Source organism: Cavia porcellus, unplaced genomic scaffold, assembly GCF_034190915.1.
Source record: "Cavia porcellus strain 051 isolate PalLab524CR breed Dunkin Hartley unplaced genomic scaffold, mCavPor4.1 scaffold_5, whole genome shotgun sequence".
Classification (NCBI taxonomy): domain Eukaryota; kingdom Metazoa; phylum Chordata; class Mammalia; order Rodentia; family Caviidae; genus Cavia; species Cavia porcellus.
Genome location: NW_026947488.1, coordinates 29,749,329 through 29,765,758, shown reverse-complemented (window position 1 = coordinate 29,765,758; position 16,430 = coordinate 29,749,329). Strand labels below are relative to the sequence as shown.

At 38.8% G+C, this 16,430-nt stretch overlaps 1 protein-coding gene across 1 annotated transcript; it reads left to right on the top strand.

The window, feature by feature from the left end:
• Window positions 1-9,945: 9,945 nt before the first annotated feature.
• On the top strand, window positions 9,946-15,226 carry LOC111753409 (defensin beta 118-like). Its single transcript, XM_023560112.2, has 2 exons — window positions 9,946-10,069; window positions 14,558-15,226. The coding sequence occupies exons 1-2, from the start codon at window positions 10,012-10,014 to the stop codon at window positions 14,815-14,817; spliced, it is 318 nt and encodes a 105-aa protein (XP_023415880.1). The 5' UTR covers window positions 9,946-10,011; the 3' UTR covers window positions 14,818-15,226.
• The last annotated feature ends 1,204 nt before the right edge of the window (window positions 15,227-16,430 follow it).

Here is a 16,430-nt window from a genome sequence, read left to right as displayed (position 1 = left end):
AGCTAATAAGTTAGTAATAAATCATGGCATGCATTCTCAAAGAAAAATAGTACAATCTAATTTTAAAATTAAATTTCTACATGTAGCCCTCTTCTAGTTTTATAAAGAGTATGTCTTTTTATTGTTTATTTACTTAATTTTTTAGCATACATTAGTTAAACCATTGCATTTCATTTTGGCATATTAGTATATGCACGTAACATAATTTGACATTTCTTCCTCATAACTCAGTCTCTCTCTGCGAATCGCCCTTTCCCCACAGAGGCTGCCACGTCCCATGTGTCAGCTTTGCCTTGAGAGGAGCCCTGTACCTACCGACTGGGCCAAGAGTGAATGCACGCTCTGCATCCTTGCTTCAACCAGGGAGAGCTCTGCAAAGCTGTCCCAGCTCCAGGGGTCCTCTGGGCTGCACCTGGCTCTAATTTCACCTCTTCTGCCCAGTTTTGCTTCCTTTGTTCCCCCACAGAGAGGGCCCTCCTACATGCAAATCAGCCTTAGTGTATTTTCAGAGACCCCAACCTCAGCCGCATCTGGAAAAACACTTTAGTGGTTCAGAAGGTCAAGAAGAGTTCTCAGAAAAATATGATCAAGGCCCAAAAGGCAATGAAAAGATCAAAGTTTAGTGATCCAGATGCCAAAGCTGAATGGAAAGAATAACTCTGGCACTGGAGAGGTGAGAAAGGACCCCTGAACCCATGGAATATATGGTTGAGATGCCCCCACACTTTTAGGTGGTAGGTCAAATTCCTTAGGCAAAACTCAATGGCAGGATCATCTTGTTAGTAATGGATTCACCAGTGCTGAGCCTGTGGAATAAAGAAGGGGGAAACTCAACCTTGAAACTCAGCCTTCAACAGTAATTATTGCTCCCACAAGAGAAGCAGAATCCAGAGCATTTTTATTAAACTTATAAGGGGCAGCAGATAATATAGCATTATATTCTGCAACTATGACATTTGTAATGTAACTCAGGATGTGGTCATCAGCATTAATATAAAGCCAATCTTGATATCTTCACAATCCAAGAATATTGACAACTATATAAAAGACAAGTACCTCCATATTTTCCTACCACAGTGATAAAGCAAAAGCATCATCACCTAAATCTGTCCTAGTATAAATATTAAGAAGTTCTTAATATTCAGCTATCGAAATACTGCACATACAATTCCAAGAGAAACCCCATGGAATTTTCTCCCTCAGTGCCATGTGGTATGTAAACAAGTATTTTTAAATACTGAGATCTTTTGCACATAAATAAAATAATTAATGAACTTGTTTTTATGTTTTTAGGCTCATAGTCAAAAGCACAGCCAAAGTACCTAGACATAGCCTTAATAGTTCTGTTTTGTAATCTTTAAAAGTGAGCACTGTTTACTTTATAATTAAAGTTCAATGACCAGTCTGTGAAGTTCTGTAAAACAAATAGCAAATATCAAACCATAAGTGTTGGCTTATTGTCAGCACTATTGACTATAGAGATTAACTTCTTTGGAGAAAGGAAAAAGATAAGCAGTTTTGTACAGCTCTTTGGTGTTGTGAGCTATGTCTGAAGTACAGGGTTAATTCCTGATAAGGAAATGAACAAATTCTTAGCAGAAAGAGATCATGTGTTGACGGGAGACAAATAGATAGCTGCAATCTAATTTTTAGGTATAAACCTGTGAAGGTCAAAGCAAAGTCAGGAAGGAAGCTGAATGTTCCTCATTGGAAATATCAGCAATTGTTTCAATTGTTGTGGGACAGAAGTTGTTTGGAGACTAGCATTCCAGGGTCAAGGAGATTAAAGAGGTGGGAGGTTTGCAGCTGTCCAAGTAACTGTAGGACACTATCAGGAACTTCCCATAAACAGCCACTACTGGGAAGGGAGGCTTTTGTTCCTGTGCCTACAAGAGGAAATTTAGTACAACGTTGTTAAATGGTGAGGGTTACAACTTTTTTTTAAAAGTAGGAGTCAAACATCTAAAATAAAGTCTCAGGCCTGGACATCCTGTTAGCAATCAGTGTTTGGTGAGGCCTCTTCCACTGAGCTGTGCAGCAAAGGTCTCCACAGAGAAAAATAAGTACGAAACTCATGCCAGGTCTCTTCAACAGCATCTGCCCTGCTCAGCTAGAGGGCTTCTTCCCTTGTGAGGTAGCCTTGAATGCACTACAGACATTTTTACACAAAGGCACAGCTCTCCCTCCCAACAAAGTACATAAACTCAATAAAACAATATTTTTCAAAGGTGGTAGCACATGCCTGTAATTCCAGCACTTCGGAGGCTGAAGCAGGAGGATCGATGTGAGTTCAAGACCAACCTGGGGAACACAGCAAGTTTAAGGCCAGTTTGAACTACATAGATAGACCCTGTCAAAAAAAACCCCACCATATTGATCCAGGCCCCACTTCACATGTGCAATCCACCTAAACAGTTATAACAGCACATAAACTGCTCCCAGATGAGCCCATAAACTGCTTTATTCCCTGAACACTGTGGGCTCAAACTGCTTTGACAATACTGTTGAGCAATTCTGAAAGAATCTGAAACACACTCACCAAGCTTAATTATTGCTAAAATATTCTTTCTTTTTCTGTGTACATCATGGTAGAGACACGTGAGCAGTGTAAGATAGTAAGTACTTCTCTGAGCCAAACAAGCAGCTACCTGTGAACACGAAGGTCAATCTGTATGCAAAATACGTCTGTCCATTTCTGAACATCTAACTCCGAGTCCTGACTTGAAGAACAAGGGTGGCATCTGTGAGCAACGTCAAGCGAACACGAGAACATGAGACGGAGAGACACCCCCAGGACCGCCTAAGTGAGGCACAGGGGTGGTGGTGTTTTAGGGTCACCGCTGTAGGTATTCAAAGAAGGATCTTTAGAAATTTTAGCAAGGAAAGCATGACTTTTACAATTATACATTATAAGATGCCTTAAATGCATGATAAGAGTCAATGCACTCTCCGGTCTGAGGAAACGCACTTGATGAAGGAGGGAATGTTTACCACCTGCACCAAACAAACAGAAAGCAAAGAAATACTCACTAGCGCCTCAAAAGAACAAATTCCATATTGTAGGGGTAGTTTTCTTTCTTTCTTTCTTTTTTTTTTTTTAATTTCCCAGATGTTTTTTCTTTTATTAGTACATGTTTGCAGTCCATGAAGTTTGCATTCATCTTGGGGAGCGCATGTGCATCGCAGAACGTGTTTCTTTTTTCAATCCCCTTCCCTCTCACCTTCTTCCCTCCACCTCTGACCCTCCCCCCCATTTGACTGCTGTTGTTACTCTTTTTAGCTCATATTTATGACGTGGAATGTCTGCGTTCGCTGAGGCTCATAGATTGCTGCACGTGGCATATCTTAATTCTACTAGGGTCAGCCTTCTTGTTCTGCTCTATCAGCCCTTTTTCCTCCTCCTAATTTAATTTTCCTTTTTATTACCTTCGATGTATCTTAATATGTATCTTAATGATGTATAAGATATATGCTTAATCAAAGATTAAGTGTTATTTAAGCATAAAAGTTACAATTTTTAAACATAAAATATATTATCCAGCATTTTAGGACAATGTATAATAAAATAATTTGATGCATATAACTGCCATAACATAGGTAATTTGAAAATTAAATTAACTTTTATCAGTAAGAATGCATAAGATTCTCATTATAAACATTTTTTCTGTCTTTCCAAACGTCAGCTTGTTTAAAGCTATCAAGATGAAGAAAACTCTCTACTCAGTTACCATAATATTGAATTATTCTAAAGACCCTACAACAGTGATGAACTTTAGAAAATACATTTAAATTAACAATAAAAGACAATGAAATCAATTTACAGTGACAATTAACAGAGAAATAAGAACCTCCCTACAACTAACTATGTCTACAACTGGTATAAATGGTGAAACTAACAAGCCACATAATTGTAATATATTCTAAAGTTTCAAAGAACCTGGTTCAATTTAGTTGAAGATCTATGTTTATATTTACATACTTTTAAATATTACAATGAACAAGAACTTATCCAATCTATATGATTAAGAAATTTAGGTATTTATTTTAACCATTTTATAAAATGACAAATATCACTATCAATTTATTGAAGCAAATCCAGGAAGAATAAGTATAGACTTCTTTTAATCCAAACTTCATCAAAAAATAAAAATGAAAATGTTCCCTTGCTTGGGAGTATGGATGGGAACTGAACAAAACTATAAACTCTCTCAAAGAATAATACTAAAAAAACTTTGAAGATGAGTTCCTAATACCTTTCATGGTTATTCACAATAAGCCTGGAGCTAATTTGTATCCCTTTTGTGCTCAGAAGGAACACTGAGACCCTTCACTAAAATTAAATTTCCCCTTTTCTCATCCGTATCATATTGAAATGAAAGTATTTATAATGGAACATAGGAACATTATTAAAATGACTTTTAAGATCTCTTTGATTTTGACAAATTTCTTTATACATTAAGAAATGTCTAGATTCTCTATATATATTATTCTTAAAAGAGTTATAATATTACATTTACTAGTCTTTTGGGGTGCCACTTTCAGTCTATTAAATTATCTATTAAACTTTTTATTGTCTGTATTGTGCAGTACAAGGTGATACTTTTATCCATTATACTGAAAGAATATAAGATTTTAAAGAGTTTAAGCAATTAAGTACTTTAATTTCTTCACTTGCAAAAAATTGTTTCAAGTAGAAAAATTAGTATGAAACCTGACCTCCAGGGAGCAGCACTTCCCTGCGCAGGCAGACAGGCACCATTTGAAGCCAAGTGTTTTGTGTGTGGGATTTTCCGTACTCCCAAAGCTAGTCCCCACCAACTAAAAAATAATCCCACTTGCCGGGGAGCAGATAAAATGCTACACTAATCAAAACTCAAACCTGGAGACATTTACCGTGGGGAGACAAAAACAGGGTTTCTTTCTCTGAAAACATCACAGATGGTATCTCAGAACTCCCAATCTCCTCGTGGAGATGCTTCGGGTAAAAGCCTTACCTCCATATTCAACTTCAATATTCTTTAAAATTCACAATAACTTTATAGGTTTGGGGAAGTTGTTCTGTAAAGATGTTTTTAAATCCCAAAAAAGGAATAAATCTCACCTCTCTTTTAACTCCTCATAGTTCACACCCCAAATACTCAGCCTGGTATAGTAAATCAGTTCTTAATTTAATAAATAACTTAATCAATTATTAATTTAAGTGATTAAAGTCTGCCAAACTTTTGTTGAAATAAAAAAATCATTTTATGTTTCCTCTATTCATGTAGAGACTAAAGAAACATCACTAACTTCCTTTCTATATAACAAGAAGAAACTATAGTGTTTATATCACTAATAAAATAAAGTTTTGATTTTAGACATTATGAAAGAAGCTCTTGAAATTTAATGGAATCAAGACAAAAAGACACAGGAACCAGTCTGAAAGGCATTCACTGTCCAAAGTATGACAATTTGAGCATTAAAAGGAGTATTGAAGTTTGAGGTACCAACCAATCTGAAGTGAAGCCACTGTGACCCATGTCTTGTGCTGCTTAAAATATTTAACTCTGGAAAAAATACAAGAAGCAACTACCTGAGGAAAGTGAAGAGTTAAAAAGTAGTCTTTGGCTGGGAGCACACCTGTAATCTCAGCACTCCAGAGACTGAAACAGGAGGATCACCAGGAGTTCAAGGCCAGCCTGGGCTACAAAGTGAGTCCAAGACCAGCCTGAACTGCATAGTGAGACCCTGTCTCAAAAAGACAATAAATAAATATTTAAAAAGTAGTATGTGAATTAAGGATAGAAGCCACAAATCTAAAGGAAGATTCACAAATACTGTTTACAAATTGGCACAAATTCCAGGCTTACCTGCAAACTAAAGGTGTGCAGAAGAAGCCCAGGGCAGTATGATAAAGATTCCACAACTGAATTATGATTTAAAACATTATCCACCGCCTACACCAACCCCTAAGAAGTTTGCATGCATTGCAAATGCAAACCAGGATAGCAAAGGCATTGAGAACAGAAATGACACAGGAGCGGCCGTCCACAGAAGTTAAGACAGAATGCAACATCTTAACTGAAGTAGGAGAACAAAATCCTCTGGGGAATTTTAACAGGACCCAGATTCTCGCAATCTAATATTCAAATGCCTATAATCCAAGTTACCATACATATAAACAACTAGGATAATGTGAACAATTCTCAAGAGAGCAGATAACCAACAGATGTCAGATACAAATCACTCAGATACTGACACCTTCAGGCAAATACTTTAAAGCAGATAGTATAATCATGCCTCAGAAGTTAACTCTTAAAATATAGGAAAAGACGAAGCTACTCAGTAGAAAAAGGAAAATTATTTTTAAGTGGAAAGTTTGAAAATGAAAAAGACAGTATCTAAAATAAAAATTCACTGGTTAAGAGCAATGGAAGAATGAAAAGACAAAGAAGTCAATGAATTTAAAAATGTATCAATAGAAATTATCCAATCTGAAAAGCAGGACAATAAGGCTGAAAACATGAACAGAGCTCAGGAACCTCTGGACCATCCCCGTCACTGAAGTTCTACAAGGAGGAGTAAAAGAGGTTAATGCCCCCCAAAATGTATTCAAATAAATAATAACCAAATACTTCCTCAACTTAGGAATTCAATTAGCTGAGATTCAAGAAATAAGTTGTCCCTACTCATATATGATCACCTACATAGAAAATCTCAGGAAATCTACAAGGATGACATACAAAAGTCAGTCATTTTTCTATGTACTAACAAGAATTGAAAGCCAGAGTTTTGAAAAAGTACTGTATTAATCAGCTCTCACCTTGCTGGACGTGATGCCGGACACCGCAATTTGAAGAAGGTGATTCATGTTTTAGGGGGTTCCGTTCATGGTTAGCTGGCTCAGGGCAGAAACGTTGTCATGGAAGCACGTGCTGATAAAAAGCGTTTTTAGCAGATGGGATGAATGGCACTGTGGCAAAGCTCTGGCTTAGGTGCTGGGCAAGGGACTGGAGCACAGTTGAGGCACTTTATCTGGAGCCGTGGGAGCTGGGGCATGAACCAGGCCAGTCAGCCCCGTTTCTGTCCCTCACTCGCACGCAGCTTATTTCCACCCCACCGCCTTGGTTCTCAACCTGTTCACTCCCTGAAAGTCTCCTTTTCCAGATTTTCCAGGAGAGGAGCTGAAACCTCCTACCAATAGGCAAGGCCAGCCTGTTGGCTGCGTAGAAAAACCTTCAGCTCCTGTCAAGACTTAAGTTTGAGACTGCAGGCCTAATTTCCAACCGTAGTCCATTAAGACCAGAAATCAACCACCAAAAAGTCACCAAAAGAATAAAACCACCTGGAGCTGTATGTAGACCAGGAATATTTGGAACCTCCTCTCAGGCTTTTTTGGAACTTCTTGGGCCACACAGGCTTATGAGTGTAAGGTTACATAGCTCATCCAGCAAGGGCCGGTAACAGAGTAAAGCAAAGCCTGAGAAAAACAGGACCGAGCTGACTCTGGGTGACATGTGGTTCCCACGTTGGCTCTGTGCGTGAGTGTTCACAGAAGGCTCTGTGCTCTTCCCCAGGTTGCCTTAGTCATAAACACAACCTCCTCCATACTTCGCCTACTCTGGGAAGAGGTCACTTCTAGACACCAAGCCCTATAATAAGAGTCTTCTCCCTCACGTTCGGTCATCAGCACTACAAGAAAAGTTATTTCAGCAACCTCTGCTGCCCACTACTCAGTCCTCCCCTCCAGGCCTCCGTGCTCCGTGCTCCCATCTATAAAACAAGAGAGTCTGACTTGCTTGATTCCAAAGATCCTGACTGCAAGAATCCTTAGAGTGTCGTGCATTGTGTAAACACGTGTTCATTCGCTTCATCCTTCTTCCAGAATGTTGGAAATTATACATATGACAGGTAAGAATGTAAGCATTATGCACAGTGAACATACACTGATTTAAAAAAAGTATTTTCCAACCTCTGAAAACAAAGAATTTAAAAGTAAAGAAAGAAAAGGAACTAAACTATTATGCGAACCTTAATGGAAACTGTGGGACTTAATAATAATATTTAACACTAGTTTATTGATTACATCAAATGTACCACAATAATACAAGATATTAAAGAAAAAAAATGGATGGAAGTAGGGAACTGCAATGGATTCTGCATTTTTACTCAATTTTTCTGTAAACCTATAACTATTCAAGGATAAAGTCCATTAATTTAAACGGTATTTTAAAAACTATTAGGGAACATGTTATAGACACCTTTATAGTGATAAATTTGACAACTGCCATGATATGAGAAAGTGTCTTTGAAGATAAAAACTACCAAAGTTCACTTAAGAAGAAATAAGTATTCTAGCCAGAAATGAGGGTACACGCCTGTAATCCCAGCACTGGAGAGGCTGAGGCAGGAGAATCACTGTGAGGTTAAGGCCAGCCTGGGCTACATAGTGAGTCTAAAGCCATTCTGGACTACATAGAGGGACCCTGTCTGTAAAACAGAAAGGAAGAAGGTGAGAAAGAAAGAGAGAGAGAGAGAGAGAGAGAGAGAGAGAGAGAGAGAGAGAGAAAGAAAGAAAGAAGGAAAGAAAGAAAGCTCTCAATATCTAAATGTTGGTGTCTATCTCAGAGGTCTGTTACTGTATTTCTATGACCTTGGCCTTTCCCCTTCAAGACACTATTTGTTCATTTGCTTTTTTCCAACCGTCTTTCTTTCTCCTTTCCACCACCACCACCACCATCATTGTAGAGTAGGGCAGGCCATAGGGGTTCAGCCAGGAGTAACCCAGACTTTCCTGCTTTTCCACAGCGTGACTCCCTCTAAGGAACAGCTCAGAAAGGGTCAGAGACCTCTCTCATCATCATGACGTGGGTAGAACATTAAAAATTTAAGAATATGGATTTTTATGCTTGAGAGAAACCAGGGAAGACACTCTTCATCCTCTGTAAAAATCTTTCCTATTTCATTGTTTAGCTCCAGCTTGAAAAAACAACTGAATTAGAGAACACCATTTCCCAGTCTGAGCAGCCTTTCCATGGTAAGGGAATTCAGCTGTTAACAGGAGAGAGCACCTTCATCTAGAAATAATACAGACAAAGGCCATCACCGTGCTAGACACTTCACATGGCATCTGTTCACCCACCAGACATCCCTCCTGAGTCGTTCAACAAAAGCCATCAGTTCCAGAGATGAGAAATCAGCAAACTCCTCTACAGCTGATGGGAAACTCTAGGACCAAGTATAAAACAAGAAGCAGGAGTTGAACTAAGTAACAGCAGCAAGGTGGATCCAGGCCAAATCTGAAGGCTGCATTAACATTCTTCCTCCTGGGGGTGGATTTGAACATCCAGCACTGGGTCTTCCAGGGCCCCTGTGTGTCCTCATCAAAGTCACCACAGAGCTGCTTTCGGAAGGGAGCATTTCCTGCTCACATTGGGCAGCTTCTTACTGCGTCCTGTTTGGATCGTGTTATAAATGATCTTCCTCAAACTCTGTAGTGAGTTGATTCTGTTTAACTGAGGTGGGTCACTTGACCTGAAAGACTTTGCCTTTCTATGGTCATGTGTTCATTATCTTTTATTTCCATGGACTTTCCCTGTGAATGTGCTTTATGACTTGGGAGATCAAAAATAAGAGATTTCATCCTTACTTTTACCAACCTCAGCCCAGTATGGAGATGCATAATTACAGAGGTAACTCAAAAAACAGGCTTCTGCCAGAGCGTGATGGACTGTGAGCCAATGCTGGACCCTCACCAGACATCTGGGGAAGCCGGGAGGGTGTCTGAATACAGGAGTGCTTCATGACTCCAAACTTAAGCCAGCTGTGTATTCCCCTAGTGCCTGTACCAGGAGCCCTCTGAGTGCACCAGCCAACAGAGGGCTCCACGTGGATACATTTTAACAACCTGTCTGGTTACAAGCCCATCCCTCTTCCACCACCACACAGAGGCCAATAAAACTCTTGGCCAGATTCAGACTGCACATAGTGCTCTGGACTCCTGGATCTCCTGCCTCCTACTTCCTGAGGACCATGAAGTTTCTGCTGATGGCTCTTTCTGTCTTTTCATTACTACTCCCCGTGATCCCAGGTAATCATAACCCAAGGGAGCTACAAAAATGACCGCGTAATGTGCTCTGGCCCAGGGAAATTGCAGTGTGCAGCTGGACCCTCACACCCAAACAGCTGCACAGTGCCGACATTAAAGCTATGTCTTTGGCAGGAATAAGCCTGGGGGAGCACAAACAACCCTCAGCAGACAGAAGCAAACCGGTGCCCTGGAGTCTGTATTCCAGTTACCACCTGAGGCGTCAGGGGAGAGCTTTATTCCCCGCAGTGCCCTTTGTAGCTTGTACTAATTCTTGAAAATCATTCTCAAAGCAAATGTCCCTGTTTTCTTGTCTTAAAATCATTTTATACCTTCAAATGAAGTCCTTGTAGTTTCCTCATACTTTATAATTTGGTGAACAGGTCAGAAAAATATCTGCAGAGCTGCTACATAGAAGATAAAACTGATTTTTCTTCTCCCTTCGGCAGTGAAAATCTAAGATCTAGCATTTTACCACCGTGTATCTCTCAAGGAGAATTCCAGCATACAATCCAGCTCACATAAAAATGAGTCTAAATATTTGTCTCATAGAAGAGTTGACACACTAACATATGGTAATGCTACATTCTTTTTGTGTATGATCATGTGGAACATTTCCTAACAGCACATTAGTGAACATACTTGTACAAATATATTTATGCACTTGGGCAAGGATTTATATAGGATAGATGTCTAGAAGTCAGATGGCCAAGATAAGGTAAGTTTTAAAATTTTATTCTGTTAATTCTTCCCCTATATATCTCTCAAGATACTTCCAGCAGAAATTGCTGGCTTTCAAAATTTTAAGTACAGTGGTGCCTCAGTTCACGAATGTTTCTGTTTGCAATCAATGTGGTTCTCAAGAAAGTATCTGGCAAAAGTTTACTCTTGTTCTCAGACTCTGCTGGGGGTGACAAATATGACCACACCCATCTTTCTCACACAAGCACAGGCGTGGCTATCTTTTCCAAAATCACAGAACAAATTAAATTCGTCAACCAAAGCACCACTGTAATTCTCTAGTTGCAGTTAAAGATACAATCGGGCATAAAATGTGATTCACGTGGGACCTGTTGTGTGTGCTTTGAATTCTGTTGGGAATATTGAAAACAGGCAAGAGACACATGGAAAAGGCTTTGTAAAGGTGACCATGAGTCATGGAAACTCAGGACATCTGGGAGCGAAGGAAGCAGCACATGTTCTAGGGTCTCTAGTTTGAGGGTTCCGGTAAGAGACACACAGGTAAAGCCACCTTCTTGGAAAGAAGAGCTGAGATGACAAAAGAAGTGTAAAATCTTTCTTTATATTGCATAGCACCTACATGTAGGGAAGGAAACTAAAACTCAGGGACATCTGTAGAGACAAGAAGCTGTCTACACTCTCACACAGAGCACAAGGGTTTTGCTAAGCATCACAATCCTTCTGACACTGAGCGCTGTTTTTATCAGTCTGCTGGGTACAGAATTATCTCATTCGGTTGCTTCAATCTGCATTTCTCCTCTCCTGTGATCAAAAAGTTTGAATGGCTTCCTTTCAATGACCTTGTGAGCTATTTTTCTCCCGTTACTCTCCACCCAGCATATTCTACTCACAATAGCCACTTCATTGTTTTTCAAAAACTTTAAGATAAACCTTGCCTCTGGGCCTTTGCACTTGTTACTTCCTCTGCCTGGTACACTCTTTCTTAATTAGTCTCCTTACTTAGTCTCGTAGCTCACCCTCTAACCTCCTCTCGAAGTCTTCTAATCACATACTTTGTGATTAGAAAAATAAAAGTGTCCCCTGCCCACTTCATTTCTCTCGGTGATGCTTATCCATATCTAACTATATCAACGTAAAATAGGTTTCACTTTCTTCTTTTACCTGCTGTCTTATTTATTGTCTCCTGAAAAGACTGAAATATCCATGGTAGGAACTTTGGTCTATTTTTTGAATGGTCATAACCTCTGCATCTTGAGCAGTGCCTGGTGTACAGTAGGTTCTCAAAAAAAACTACTGAATGACAATAGATTTGCAAATATGAAACAAACATGGAAAATATTTCAACAGCAATGACTATTGCTGTTTCTATCAATTGTCTGTTTGCATCCTTTGACCATGGATCCACTGAGCTGCTTGCTGTGTATTAACACTGTGTAGTTCTGTATCTGCTTGTGATCTTATTTCATACTTAGCCTTGATCACTGACTTTAACTCCCAGTCTGTCATCTACCTGTGCATGAACCTTGCCTATATTATGTTGCTCTTCTTGAATGTGAAATACTTCATTCTGACCTAAGTAAATTCAACCATGTTTTGCCTTGAGCATTGTGCTTGTGCATTTGTTAAAGAAATATTTTTCGATTTTTATTTCCCAAAGCAATCCTGGGACATTATTTTCTAGTAACTTTGTAAATTAGCTTTTCACATACAGACTTTTAGGGCACTGGATGGGATGCATAGATCCACTTTTATTTTTCTTACAGGGTGAGCTATTTTTCCCAGCAAGACATACTAATAATCTATGGTTCTTTGTGGATATGCAGTGTCATTGTTACTGTGTATAATCTTAACTCTTGAGTGTGTTCTCTTTTCTATTTATTCTTGTGATAATAGCGTATTTCTCCTAACGTGGTTTTACAGTATATTAGTGTAGGAGGACACACTTTTGTCTTTTTAAAAAGCATTCCTGTTATCAGTGGCCTTTATTCCTCTTTATAATTCTAAAGTATGTTATACTCATGTATGAAATATGTCAAGTGAAACTCATTAGTATACTTTAATAAAATAAAAATTGTGAAATTGACCTACTGTGCTAACAAGACATTCTAAAATTTTTTTAAATTTTAAAGTAAAATGTTCAAGTCTCCTAAAACTACTTCTGGGTTATCAATTCATTACATTTATTAATTATCTTACGAAAGTCATCTGAAATTCGTAGAACTCATTTTTAAAATCATCTAATATAGCAGTGTTATTCACAAGAGCCAAAAGATGAAACAGCTCAAACATCCATCAGCAGATGAATGAATAAATTAAACGTGGTATATAGATGCCATTAATGGAATACTACTCAGCTTTAAAGGGGAAGGAAATTCTGACACATGATACTATAAATGAATCGTGAAGATTTTATAGCATGAAAGGGAAAATGTTGTGTGATTCCCATCTTATGAAAAGCTTAGAAGTAACTAGACTTACAGAGACCGAAGTAGCATGATGGTTACCACGATGAGCAGGGGAGGGAGAGAATGGAGATTCACAGTTTAACAGGCGCTGGGTGTCAGCTTTGAAAGATAAAAAAGAGTTCTGAGAATCAACAATGTTGATATTAGCACAATATGAATGCACCTAACGACACTGAACTTTATACTTAAAAATAGTTAAGATGGTCAATTTTGTGTTGGGTATATTTTACTACAATTTGAAAAAAAAAAATCATCCAAGGCCAAGGTCTTTAGGAAGGAAGCTCTTACACCACTATTTGGATTTCTTAATAATTATTAGTTTAGTGGGGTTTTTGTTCAGTGTCATCCCTGGAAATTTTTTAGGAATTTAGCCATTTCATCTAGGTTTTCAATTTTATTAGCATACACTTGTTGATAATTCTTTTTTGTTGTTTTTAATATGCTGTATCTGTTTTTATTTCAGTGTCTCATACGGTTGATTTTGTTATCATCCTCTTTTCCTTGATCAATCTTCCCAGAAGTCTTCTGATTTACTTTTAACTTCATTATTTCTGACATTTTACTACTCTTATCTAAGTTTTATTCTTATTCTTTATCACATGGTCTAATTTCCAAATATAAAGGATTTTTCATTCTAATTTTACTGCGTTTGGCTAGAAATCATTAAATGTATAATGCTGAGTACACGGAACTTACTAAGTCTTTTTTAATGCCATCAAGCCTTCCTACAGAAAATGTAGTGTATGGACTAGCGATATTGACATCACCTAGGAATTTGTTAAGAAAGTATAAACTCAGGCCCTATCCCTCCAATTAAATCACCTCTTTGTAAGGCCTCTATGGAATTCATATGCATATCAGGGCCTAAGAATCACTGGCCTAATCCTCAAACAAGTTGAATCTGTCATATAGAAATACACAATTGTAAGTTTCTGGTAATACCCTAGTCCTTAATCAGGGTGCCGTTACATGGGTGTTTCATTACATAGAAGCATTTTATATGCTGGGGCATAATTTGAAGTAGCTTATATTCAAATTAATTTAACCAATGCAAATAACTCAATCACAGTTACCAGATGAACTTCTTGATATGATATCTTGACACAGTGCCAGATAGCTTCATTAAACCTGCTGCAATTCCTTATGACTAGCCAGTTTCTTTTCATTGATGATAAGATACATCTCACTTTTGAACTGAGAGTCTTGTAACCATAGTCTTATTATTGTCCATAATGTTCTTATGGGAGGCTGGATACACAGTCACACTACTAAAACTAAGAATAACAGCAACCTAACATCAGTGGTCTTTCCTTTGATTGTTTAGCCTTCAATGAAGGGAGAAAATGCCTGAACAAATCCGGGACCTGCAGAAAACACTGCAAAGATGGAGAAGAAATAAAAGAAGCTTGTAAAAATCATCGCATCTGCTGCATTCCAGAAAGTAGAAACCGCAGCCCAGAGCCCTGTTGCAAGCAACTTCCCACGACAACTCCCAGCAATTGGGGTGATTTACAGACAGGTTTTTTTGATCTGATTTTAACAATGCCCTCTATGAACCCCTTTGAAGACGATGGCTATGAGTGAAGTGAAGACTCTGACAGAGAATGGGGAGCTCAGATGGACCTGGAGGTTCACCACACTTCATGACTTCTCGGTGTCATTGACCCATGTCTTCAGAGCAGTGAACGAAGTCATAGAGATCAGGTACTAGAAACACTTCATGATGTACCCGTACTCCCCATCAATATGTAATTCTAGATAAAAACAGCTGTGTAAAAGTCTAAAATGCTCACTATTTCCCATGATAAACTCTTCAACACTCTTCTTCAAATGTCCAGTAATTTCCACAAGATTTAACCCATTGTTGGCATTCCCATGTGCAGGTGACCTATGTACAGCTTCAATCACTTTGTTAAATATTCTAACACTGGTCTTTCCCTGCATCCTCTGTCTTCTGAACAAGTGTCCAGGATACCAGGGGTATTCCTGACATTTGTCCTGCCTTCTGATGAAAGTATAATGAAAACAAGTCAAAATAAAAATTCTAAATCTTTGCATTGATTAGTGTAGCTGCGCAGATACTAAAAAGTGTTCTTTGTAGAACAGTAGACACCTCTCATGACAGCATCCAGTTTCCTGCTAACTTTAGCCTTGACATCCGTCTTATCTCTCACTGGAGGAGGAGGACTGACCCAGGAGTTCTGAGCTGAGAGACTCCTTGTTCCAGTTGCTGCAAGGCTGGAATAGAAACCATTGAAAAAACTGGCTCCATTGGCCTATTTTGTTGGCCCAGCATCCAGTGGCAGGGAGGGCCCCAGTTGTGGATGGAGGATGGGCCATTTGCCCACTTGATCATTGAGTGCTTTTATGTCGCCCTCCTGATAGCACTAAAAATACTTTCACACCTTGTCTCTTGTCACTGCAGTCCACCCACATAACTATCACAGACCTAATTCTTACAAATCTTCTAAGCTTGCTCATTGCAAGTCCTGGAAAAGTCATTCAGTCTATTTCCACTATCAGTGATTATTGTAGATTCCTATATGAGATTATCCCTCTGACTCTTGCAGGGATTTCCCTAGCCACAGTCTTTCAGAGGCACTCCTCCATCTGGACATAATTCAACACTTCTGGCTTGTACCCGCATACCATGCAGACCACAGCACAGAGCTGGCATTGATTTTTCCTCCTTGGTCAGTTAACCATGGAAATTCCACAGGAAGGTGTTAGTATACGATGGATAAAGAAGAAAGCAGGAATGAACACCAGAAGCCACTGAGCTGCCCACTCCTGTAGCTCATGCTTTCCAGGTCTGTTAAGTCTCAGTTTTGAACCTATGATTTCCACCTAACATTGGAATGCTTCTTCACGATTCTCATTTTATTATTCAAGAGGTTACATTACACAATATCCATTTCACAATGAGAAAGTCAGGCCTTATAAACTTTATTTTTTTCATACCTATCTGCCATTTTGGACAATTGATAACAGAGACTATTTTAGAAAGCTGTCTCTAGCATAGGTTTGAGAGAAGGGGTTTGATTTTGATACTGGAATCAAACCACAACCTTGCACTTTCCAGGCAGGCACTTATGCCTCTGAGGTAAATCCCCAGCCCTCTAGCATATGTTTTGGGGTTTTGGGGGGGGGGCTTAATTTATTGTGCCTTCTTTCCCTGGGTGTTTTTTTTTTAATTT